The sequence below is a fragment of the Canis lupus genome, chromosome 37 (assembly GCF_048164855.1).
Source record: "Canis lupus baileyi chromosome 37, mCanLup2.hap1, whole genome shotgun sequence".
Lineage (NCBI taxonomy): Eukaryota > Metazoa > Chordata > Mammalia > Carnivora > Canidae > Canis > Canis lupus.
This window is the reverse complement of record NC_132874.1, coordinates 19167024-19178023: the sequence shown is the minus strand read 5'-3', so window position 1 is coordinate 19178023 and position 11000 is coordinate 19167024. Positions and strand designations below refer to the sequence as shown.

General features: G+C 40.3%; 1 protein-coding gene across 2 annotated transcripts in view; it reads left to right on the top strand.

Annotated features, from left to right (window-relative positions):
* Nucleotides 1-5: 5 nt before the first annotated feature.
* The window catches only part of RIOK1 (RIO kinase 1), a 29560-nt gene continuing 18565 nt past the window's right edge, over nucleotides 6-11000 (top strand). Inside the window, exons 1-6 of one of the 2 annotated variants that reach the window (XM_072813949.1) lie at nucleotides 6-297; nucleotides 3115-3322; nucleotides 5299-5389; nucleotides 5747-5816; nucleotides 7437-7479; nucleotides 10299-10391. In XM_072813949.1, coding sequence (XP_072670050.1) covers nucleotides 227-297; nucleotides 3115-3322; nucleotides 5299-5389; nucleotides 5747-5816; nucleotides 7437-7479; nucleotides 10299-10391 — 576 coding nt within the window. In that variant the 5' untranslated portion in view covers nucleotides 6-226. Of the gene's footprint in view, nucleotides 298-680; nucleotides 834-3114; nucleotides 3323-5298; nucleotides 5390-5746; nucleotides 5817-7436; nucleotides 7480-10298; nucleotides 10392-11000 lie in introns of those variants that run through there. The other variant, XM_072813950.1, reaches the window with a different exon arrangement.

The following is an 11000-nucleotide window of genomic DNA, read 5'->3' as shown; positions in this document are numbered from 1 at the left end:
GGGCCGCGCCTTCCGGTCGGGCGGGACTTCCGGTCAGGGAAGTTACCCCCGCGCGTCCGGGTTGCCGGTGCAGGTGCGTTATCAGCGCGTGGCGCCCGCCTTTCGCGGCGGAGCCTCTGAGCCGCGTGCTGGGCGGGCGTCTGCCGAAGGGCGGTCTCATGGGCCGCAGGTAGGTTCCTGTCCCAGCGCGCGGCGGACGGCCTCCGGGGCTCTGCGCGCTCCCGGGATGGACTACCGCCGGCTGCTGATGAGTCGCGTGGTCCCGGGGCAGTTCGACGACGCGGACTCCTCCGACAGGTGCGCGGCCCCCGACACCCCGACCCCGCGGGGGCTCCGCTGCCCCCCCCCCCGGCCCCCTCGGCTTTGGAGGGAGACCAGTAGTTGTCTCGCTTCTTTCCGCACCCCCGCCGGGTCTTTTATCCCACTTTGCGGCAGAGCCCCCCAAAGGAGCCCCGGGTCGCTTAGCATCGCTGAGTCAGGCGACTGTCTGCAGCTGGGGACAGCGGGGAGGAAGCCGATTTTTCTTTAAAAAAAAATATTTTATTTATTTATTCATGAGAAGCAGGCTCCACGCAGGGAGCCCGACGCGGGACTCGATCCCGGGTCTCCAGGGTCACGCCCTGGGCCGGAGGCGGCGCTAACCGCTGAGCCACCCGGGCCGCCCAGGAAACAGATTTTTGCCTCTTGAGCTGCATCCAACGTCCAGAAGGTATCGGAGCGCCTGTTGTGTGCAGGTTCTGTCGGCGGCGCTGGAGACGGTGATGAATAAGACAAGAGTCCCTGCCGTCGCCTGAACATTGCCTTCTGCATGGGAGCGAGGACTTGACGATGGGGTACATAGAGATAGTCTAAGAGCCCCGAAACAGATGTTAGGCGCTAGTGCAAATAATTGAAATGAGTTGATAGGCCGAGTAGTTGACAATGTCAGGGGAGAGGTAAGTCCGGATCGGAAGGACAGAAAAGGAGCTAAAGTCGGGAAGAGCAGGAGGGAACAGCAGTTCAGCAAGAGGAGACAAGAGTGCAGAGGCCCAGCGGGGCTGCCCCTTCTGGCTGTGAAGGGAGGATCTAGAGGCCACGTACCTGGAGCACAGCAGGAATTGGGAGGATGGCGAGGCTCTGATGTAGAAACGAGAAGGGGCCGGGTCATGTACAGCCTCCCAAGCGATGACAAGGAGCTGGCGATGTTTTTCCAGGTCTTAATAGAAAGAAAGCCATAGGAGAGAATTTTAGCAGGGGAATGACACAATGTGATTTATGGTTTAAAGGAATTACTCTTCCAGAGAGGATGGGCATGGATGGAAGCAGTTCAAGGTTGATAAAATGGGGGTGCCTGGGTGGCTCTGCCGGTTAAGGGTTTGACTCTTGATTTCAGCTCAGATCGTGATCTCAAGGGTGGTGGGATTCAGGCCTGCATCCGGCTCAAGGTAGGCGTGGAGCCTGCTTAAGATTCTCTCTCTCGCCGTCTCCCTCTGCACCCCACCTCCACCCTCAAGTCATGCACTCTCTCTCTAAAGAAAAAAAATGATAAAGTAATTCAGTTCAAACATGACGGGAGCTAGAGATAGGGTCAAAGAGATATGTGTTGGAGGTAGAAGTGACAAGATCTGGTGGTGGATCGGATGTGAGCAAAAGGAATGAAGGATAACGCCTACGTGAAACTAAGAGTTCCTTTGGAATTACAAGCAGTTTTTACTTTATGTTCACAGTAAGGATTCATTACTTGTAGGTTTTATTAAATTGTTGATCGTTTTCTGTGTGTCACATCTAATGTCAGTGGGTAGGGATACATTGGTAAACACCACCCTGACTGACACAGGGCTTGCATGGGAGGAGGGGAAACATTAAATAATTAGACAGTAGATGGGGATCCCTGGGTGGCTCAGGGGTTTAGCGCCTGCCTTTGGCCCAGGGCACGATCCTGGAGTCCCAGGATTGAGTCCCACGTCAGGCTCCCAGCATGGAGCCTGCTTCTCCCTCCTCCTGTGTCTCTGCCTCTCTCTCTCTATGTCTATTGTAAATAAATTAAATAAATAAATAAGTAAATCTTTAAAAAATAATTAGACAGTAGATATTTGCATTAGAATTGGGTAAGTAGTACAAAAGAAAAGTGGATAAGGAATAGGGAAGACTTCCCTGAGCAATTGATCATAAGCTAATACTGGAAGGTTACATAAGATTTAGCCAGAGAAATAGGATTTTATTTCAAAAGCATTCCAGATTTTTGTTTCCAAAGAGGCATATATAAATCTTTAGGGAAGAAGTAGGAAGAAGAAACACAGCCCAGTGACGACTGGTGAATAAACAGTAATGAGTGTGCACTGGTTTACCATCCATCACTGGAAATATCCACTATTCACAAGACTGAAGATAAATCAGTGGATTTTGTGACCCCACCACACTTCAGAGTTTCTTGGCAATCTTTAGAGACATTTGTTTGTTACAACTGGGTGGTGGGGGAGTGCAGAGTAGCATCTGGTTGGTAGAGGCTAGAAATAGTGCTAAACGTCCTACAAGGCACAAAACAACTTTCCACAACAAAGAATTGCCCAGCTGAGGTTGAGGAGTTCTGGTACAAATGAAGTCCAGCTTAAACATGCCACTCTAGGTTTATGGCAATTGAAGGATCAAATTAAGGATTATATTTATGGGGCAGCCCCGGTGGCGCAGCGGTTTAGCGCCGCCTGCAGCCCAGATCCTGGAGACCCTGGATCGAGTCCCATGTCAGGCTCTCTGCATGGAGCCTGCTTCTCCCCCTCTGCCTGTGTCTCTGCCTCTCTCTCTCTCTCTCTCTCTCTCTCTCTCTCTCTCTCTCGTCTCTATGAATAAATAAATAAAATCTTTTAAAAAAAGGATTATATTTATGAAAATGACAGTGTAAATCCTAACTTCATTAAGGCAGAAGTGGGTTTCCTACCTGCTGTACTTGTTTAGTAGGACTTGGAGAATGAGCAAACAATGGGAATGGCGCTCTGAAATCTGTTTTATTGGGAGGTGTGGTGGAAGGAAAACTTATACATTTATTAGTATAGATTTGGTCTGTTGCAGCACAAGTAAATGTTTGAGTAAGTCACATTAGAGTTATGTGTAAACATGCTGAAACATTGGTATTTCTAGTGAAAGTATTGATTTGAAGACCGTCAGAGAGCAAGGTGATGTTCAGTTTGAAAACCTGCAGAAGAATGTGTCTGAGAAGGCAGGTGGAGATGAGATGGAGGAGGAAGAAGAGGAGTATGATGAGGAGGAGGACGACGACTGGGACTGGGATGATGGAGTTGGAAAACTCACCAAGACTTATATCTTCAATGCAAGGTGTAACCCCCAGGTAATTTATAAATGATGCTATACATCTTTATGTTATTGTTTATGTCATCTTTTCTCAAAGGACTTTTTGCCATTCTGGAATCGACTAACCTGAAAGATTTCCCTCAGGTTATGTTGCCCCGTAGCCCCAGCCTTTAACCATTTTCATTCTTCATCCTTTTCATATTTCTGATAATTTCCTGGTTGTAGATTCCTTGCATAATCAGTAAATTTTTTTTCTTTAAAGATTTTATTTATTCATGAGAGACACAGAGAGAGGCAGAGAGACTACAGACAGAGGGAGAAGCAGGCTCCATGCAAGGAGCCCGATGTGGGACTTGATCGAGGGACTCCAGGATCGTGCCCTGAGTCAAAGGCAGATGCTCAGCCGCTGAGCCACCCAGGCATCCCAATAATCAGTAAATTTAAAAAGAGTTATTTAAACTATGATAAGATGATGAGCTTTAAGATCTGCGCGGGAAAGGACGTGAATAAGCAGTTCACTACAAATAGTTAGGAAACATAAAGAAAAAGTTCAACTTCCTTAATAAAATGCAGGTTAAATATGTAGAGATGCCATTTTTTTCAACTATGAAACAGATCACAACCCAACATCTATAATTGCTGGTTGAGTAAATAAGTACAGTTACTTGGAGGATAAACTGGCATGTAATAATAGGCTTTTAAAACATAAAATAAATGCTCTGACTCAACAGTTCTTCTAGGATTGTGCCAGGAATAATGTTACAAGAATGATTCTCCAGTATTGCTTATAGAGAAACATTGGAAGCAACCTTGATTAAATTTACCATAGGACTGATTTCACATGATGGGATATTAGGCAGCCTTAAAATAGGTTGCAGTGGAAAACTATATTAATGATATGAAGATGTGTTTATGATCTACCATCATTTACTAGGTACAGAACACAAGTTACTAAACTGTGTAGAGCCTTCTTCTCACCTGGAAGTACTTAGTGTTCCAGGAGTTTGCAGAGTCCTAGGATTAACATGGTACATTTTCCTGGAGCATAAAGGTTTCTGAAAGAGATGAGAGGGACAAAACCAACAATATTTCTTTGAATATTAAGATTACTATATTATGGACTAGAATCCATGCATTTAAAAAATAACCAGATGAATTTCACACTTGTGGTCTTGTTTTGGTAACTCCTCCATTGATTCATTGTTGAGACATTGAGCTATTTCAACATAAAGAGTGTAATCCCTTTTAATAAAGCTAGAAAAACAAGTAAGTTTACGTGTGTAAATGTTAGCTATTTGAGTAGTGGGGATTATAGGTGATTAAACTTTTACCTGTGTTTTTTTGCTGTGAACCTGTGTTTAGAAATGTTTGAGAATTTATATTTAGTAGTAGACTTCAAAGAGGTCTGCAGCAAGAAAAAAGTCAGCCTCACACTTCCAAGTTGAAATAACAGGATCAAGTCAGCAATTCCTCTGCACCCTTTTTATCTTACTGTATTCTCTTATTTATGGGTTCTTTCTTCTCTTTTTGCTATTATTTAAGTTTGTACATAGTGCCACTATAAGTTGATAAGCCTCATACTTAATCTTTCCCTTTCTGTGGACAGTAGGCCCAACATGAGACTCTTAGAACTCATTTAATATTGGTCTAATTTGTGATACACTTCAAGGGTAAATGAACATTTTCAAATTTTAAATCTATAAAGCAGTCAAACTAGAAAAATGCACTTAATTTTAATTTGTTATTTATAATAATGAGGAATGCATTGTAGAGAGGTTAAAAAAAATGCAGATTGAACAGTCTCTTTTACCCATCAACTTTATTCTATTTCAAATGTCTTTTTAAAAACATTTTTGCACAAATATGATTGATCCTTAACCTGTTTTTAGGGTACTCATTTAAGTATTGATGCTTTAATAGTTAACTGTGAGCTAAGGAAAAAGGCACATGATAAAGAACCCTAGATCTGTATTTCTACGTAGGGCGTTCAACTCTGAAACTCCTGTCTTCTAGGCAAATCGACAGACTTCCAACTGCAATTCAGCCAAAATGTCTACTCCAGCAGACAAGGTCTTACGGAAATTTGAGAATAAAATTAATCTAGGTGAGTTCATGAAAATATATTTGGGCTCTGAGGAAGCTCTTCAGAAACTGTGAAGTCTTATAAAATGTTACTAGATCAAGAAATGAGTGTATTCAGCATTACTGGCTGACTAATGTTTAAGGAAGATAAAAATCAGTAATTTAGAAACCTGGCTTTAGGAAGAGACTTTAACTTTTGCTTTTCTAGGTCTGTTTTCTCTACTGTCGAGTTATAAAGTTACAGTTATCTATTTAAGTTTCATTTTTGAAAGATACTCTACATGTGACAAAATATTTATAAAATAAGGAAGATAGAAGCATTCTATTCAGAAAGTCTTTTTTTCTTAAATGTTTACATTGTGGATTTTTTAATTTTCAGATAAGCTAAATGTTACCGATTCTGTCATAAATAAAGTCACCGAAAAGTCTAGGCAAAAGGAAGCAGATATGTAAGTAATTTAACTATGAAACATGGTTTATAGGGACTAATTCTACACAAATTAAACAATATCTTGGTCATAACTCTTTTGGAAAGGATAGTTCTTTGTATACTTAAACCAGTTTTTTCTTTTTTTATTTTCTTAAATGAGGGTATCCTTTCCTTAATAAGTTGAAAATATTGAGTCTTAAGAAGTGTACAGTCAAGCTATAGTCTGTGAAATTCACAGATGTGCTCTAAGGATGGTAACGGGTTATAAATTAAAATGTAGATTAAAATGTAGTTTAAAATGTTAGAGTGTAAAAGTGTTCCCTTTTAAGAATTTATTAAAATTTTCTCTCTTCCATGAAATATTTTTAAAAATTCAAGGGAAGATTTAAAACTAGTAATATAACTAAGAATAGTTTCTATTTATTCTTTTCAAAACCAGTTCAGAACTGGCTAAGTTCTATATCCTAATAACTCTAAGGTGTTAACAATATGTTGTAGAAAGTGATACTAAGATTATACAACTAGTAGTGTTAGAACTGAACTTTAGGGCCACCTGTGTGGCTCAGTCAGTTAGTTAATTGTCCAACTCTTGATTTTGGCTCAGGTCGTGACCCTGCGGTCATGAGGTTGAGCCCCTCATCAGGCTGAGCAGGAGTCTGCCTGGGGAGTCTCTCGCTTGCTCGCTCACTCACTTGCTCTGTTCCTGCCCCCACTTGCAAGTGTATTGTACGTGTGCATTCTCTTCCTCCAAAATAAGTAAATCTTTAAAAAAGAAAAAAAAAACTTAAAAACCAGTTTTCTTCTGGTTTATTGCTATACCCAAGAGATTAAAAAAAAAACAAACTTTTTTCTTTTTAAAAGTTTACTTATTTTAGAGAGAGAGCACATTTGTGCGTGCGCGCACACACAACACACACACCAGCAGAGGGAGAGGGAGAGGGGGAGAGAGAATCTCAAGCAGACTCTCCACTAAGCACAGCGTGGGAGGACAGGGGAGCTTGATCTCACAACTCTGAGATCATAATCTGAGCTGAAATCAGGATTCTGATGCTCAACCCCAAGATAAATAAGCTTTTAGAGAGCTGCCATAGTCATTTGTTATTTCATGGAAGTGTTTATTTGAATCTTTATGAGTTTAGATGAGTTTGCTAATTGAGTCAGTAGTGAGCTGAAGCCAAACAGAGTTTGCACTTTAATGTAGAACCCAGTAACTATCTTAAGATGATAAAGACTCATGTCTTTGTAGAAAGGGACTCTAAAGTGAAGGTAGTATAAATGACTTTAATTCTGTGCTAATAGAATCATTAAAGATTTAAGAACAATATTAACAAATTCGATGTGTGTTTTTTTTGCAACATAGTTCACTTTACCCCTGCTGGTCTTTTTATGTAATCCTTCTGAAATATGGAGAGAATTATTCTTTCTTCCTGCATATGTGCTCCTTTTATTCTAGGGAATTGAATTGATGATTAAGGGAACATGAAGGAATCATCACTGAGATAAACTACAATGAAATTAGGAAATTTGTTGTTAAAGAAACTACCTATTTAGGAATTTCACAAAATGATTTACATTTGGGAACTTTTTATTTTGGTTTCTGAATTTTGATTGTCACATATACTTTTTTGGTTTTGGTTAGGTATCGCATCAAAGATAAGGCAGACAGAGCAACGGTGGAACAGGTACGGCTTAAATATGCTGCAAGCTCTCATTTTATTTTTATTTTTTTGAAGATTTTATTTTTTTATTTGAGAGAGAAAGAGCATGAACGGGGCAGGGCAGAGGGAGAGGGAGAGGGATGTGGGATTTCATCTCAGGACCCCGTGATCACAGCCAGAGCTGAAGGTAGATACTTAACAGGCTGAGCCACCCAGGTTCCCCTCAAGCTCTCATTTTTGAATAAGCATTACTTTTCTCTTGGGATTATAGCTTGCATTCATTCATTCTTGCTTAATGCTAATGTTATTTAAAATTACTCTTCTTGTGGTTTTGAGTTTAGAAATCTACATTTTGCTTCATTTGTAATAAGACTATTAATAGATAAATTAGAGACATGCTTCCCTCTGTGGCCATCATGCAGTGCTTTCATCTTCTCTGGGGAAGCAGAATTTACTAAAACCAGAAATCTTTTGTCTTGTTTTAAACAAGGTCAGCAGGAATTTTGTGAGCTTTTCCAAAAGATAGGTATCTGCCACAAAGCAGGTGTATGTGTATGTGTGTGTGTAATTTTGAATTAGGAATTTCTTACTTTAGAAGTTAATGCTTGTTTTATTCTTTTTATTCAAGACTGGTGGAAAACTTTCCCATATGTAGAGAGTTTATTCTTTCTATTCAAGAGTGGGGGAAGATTTTCTCATATGTGGAGAATTGTGCTTGAGTATTAGCATTGACCTAGATTTTTGATGTGAAGAAAGTTATAGAAAGGGTCAGAACATTGCTACTGCTGCCTGCCACCCTTCTCCACACCCCTACAGAGAGAAATAAGCTCATTTTGCAATAGTAGCCTCTTCTACCCACAGATCCTTGGTTTGAGATATAACCACCCCTGCTACTGTCCACCACAGCCCACAAGGGAGGCACACCAACCTGAGTTCCAAAAGCACTTGTACGGTTGAAGAATTCCACCTGTAGTTAGGCGGGAGTAGGTCTGGGATCCATGTCTTCATTGTCCTCTAATGTAGTTACTTTGTGTGATGTGTGTGTGTGTGTGTGTGTGTGTGTGTATGTGTGTGATAGAAAACAAAGGGTAGTCCAGCCAAGAGAAGTGAGGCAGCTCTAGTTTTCAGACCCTAAAATAACTAAGGCAGGAAATCCTTTTTGTCCCCTTTCCAAATTAATTTGGAATAAGAGTGTGTATCTTGACCATAAACGGTCTTTTAAGTGTCTGTAAATTTATTCACTTTGTGTGTTTGTCTTTGCCTATTTGGCTTATAAGCCATTTTGGTGCGTTTTGCTCCTCCTGCGCCCTGACTTGGCTTCCATCTGATTCTGCCTGGCTCCTTCGGCCCCAGCTCTAGTTGCCATAGGTGCAGTTTGACTTTTAGTCGTGCAGTCTTCCAGGATTTTCTTCTTATTAACCTTAGGTTTCTGGTATGACCACAACTGCATCGCTGCAGGACAGACCCTAAAGCATAGTTAGACTTTCCCACTTTACACCTTCTCCCTGGAGATGCTGCTGCTTGAAATTGTGTGTAAATATGTGGCTGCTTTAGTTCAGGCATGGACAGGACCAGGCTTTAAATCCGTTGCCTTCTTTTTTGTTAAAGAGGACTTTAGAATCCTTTTTACTCAAGACTGATAGGTCTGGGGCACCTGGGTGGCTCAGTCAGTTAAGTGTCTGCCTTGTTTCAGGTCAGGATTCCTGGGGTCATGGGATCAAGCAGGGAGCCTCCTTCTCCCTCTCCCTCTGCCTGCTGCTCTCCCTGCTTATGTTCTCTTTCCCTCTGTAAATAAATAAATAAATAAATAAAAATTTAAAAAGAAAGTTGATTACTCTGACTTCTAAGGAGATCCTTTTCCTGATTTACATGATCATCCATAGCGGAGGTGTGCAAATTCTTTAGAGGGTTAAATAAATACTTTAAGCATTGTGGCTCACAATGTGGTTTTTTTTTTTTTTTTTTTTAACAACTATTTTAAAATGTAAAGACCATTTGTAGCTTACAGGCTATAGAAAAACAGGCTGTGGCCTGGATTTGATTCATGAGCTGTAGGGTGCTGACCCCTGACTTAAAGTTGCATGTCCAGTACAGTGGCCACTGAGCACTTGAAATGTCACTAGTCTGAATTGAGAATTGATATAAACATAAGCACACCGAATTATGAAGAGTTGGTATAAGAAAAACACAGTGTTACGTCTCTTGCTGGTAGCTTTGTATCAATCATGTGTTGAAATTGATAGTGTTTTAGATATACTGGATTAAATAAAATATATTAAAACAAATTTATCTGCAATTTTTTTTACTCCTTTTAATGTAACTAGAAAATGTAAAACTACATATGTGACTTGCTTTATATTTTATTAGCTAATATTAGTCTAGAGTCAATGTCTGCTTCCCTTTGACTTGGTAGACTTTCATTTCTGTGACTGAACAAATTTATTGGTTCATCTCTTATTCCTTTGGCTTTTGTGTCATATTTATTAAAAATTGGAGTGAATAAAAATATCATAATTGAGACTCATCTAGTCAGCCAGGGTAGCATAGTACTTAAGCTTTTCAGTTTAATAACAGTCAGATGTCTCAATGAGAAATATTTGATACAGGGACGCCTGGGTGGCTCAGTGGTTGAGGGTCTGCCTCCGGCTCAGGGCGTGATCCTGGGATCTGGGATAAGTCCCACATCAGGCTCCTTGTGTGTAGCCTGCTTCTCCTTCTGCCTGTCTCTCTCTCGAGAATGAGTGAATAATGAATAAATAAATAAAATCTTTTTAAAAAAAAGAAGAAGAAAAGAAATATTTGGTACTGTCTTACTAAACTTTCTGGTTTTTTGCTTTTTATAGGTGTTGGATCCTAGAACACGAATGATATTATTCAAGATGTTAACTAGAGGAATCATATCAGAAATAAATGGCTGCATTAGCACAGGAAAAGAAGTGAGCTTTTCTTTGGATGCCTGAATGTTTTCATGTTAGTTTTCTTACTTCAGCTACTAAATGAAACTAAGGCACTTAATAAATACATGGTGCCTTTAAAAGAAAAAGGAAAAAAATACACAAGTCAGAATAGTTTAGTATTTCTAAAAACAGCTTTATTAATATTTATGCGTAGGCAGGAGGTTGTACACAGAACTATACGTTTTCACCACTGTTACTATCCTGGTTCACTGAGTGCAGGTAATGCTCACAGTAAGCATAGATGGTCAGATTACTGCAGGCTTGAGTGCTTATCACATAGTTACTAATGGGCACAGGGGATTAATCTAGGTTCTCTGAGTAAATGAATCTCTTTACCATTTTTTCTTTGTATGTGGATACAGATGGCGTTATTTTTATTTTTTTAATAATAAATTTATTTTTTATTGGTGTTCAATTTGCCAACACATGGAATAACACCCAGTGCTCATCCCGTCAAGTGCCCCCCTCAGTGCCTGTCACCCAGTCACCCCCCCCATGGCATTTTTAAATTAGCAACTCTTTCTATGGGAAGCAGTTCTCAGTAAAACTCAGTTTATAAATGATGAAATAAGAATGTCTTGAAATATT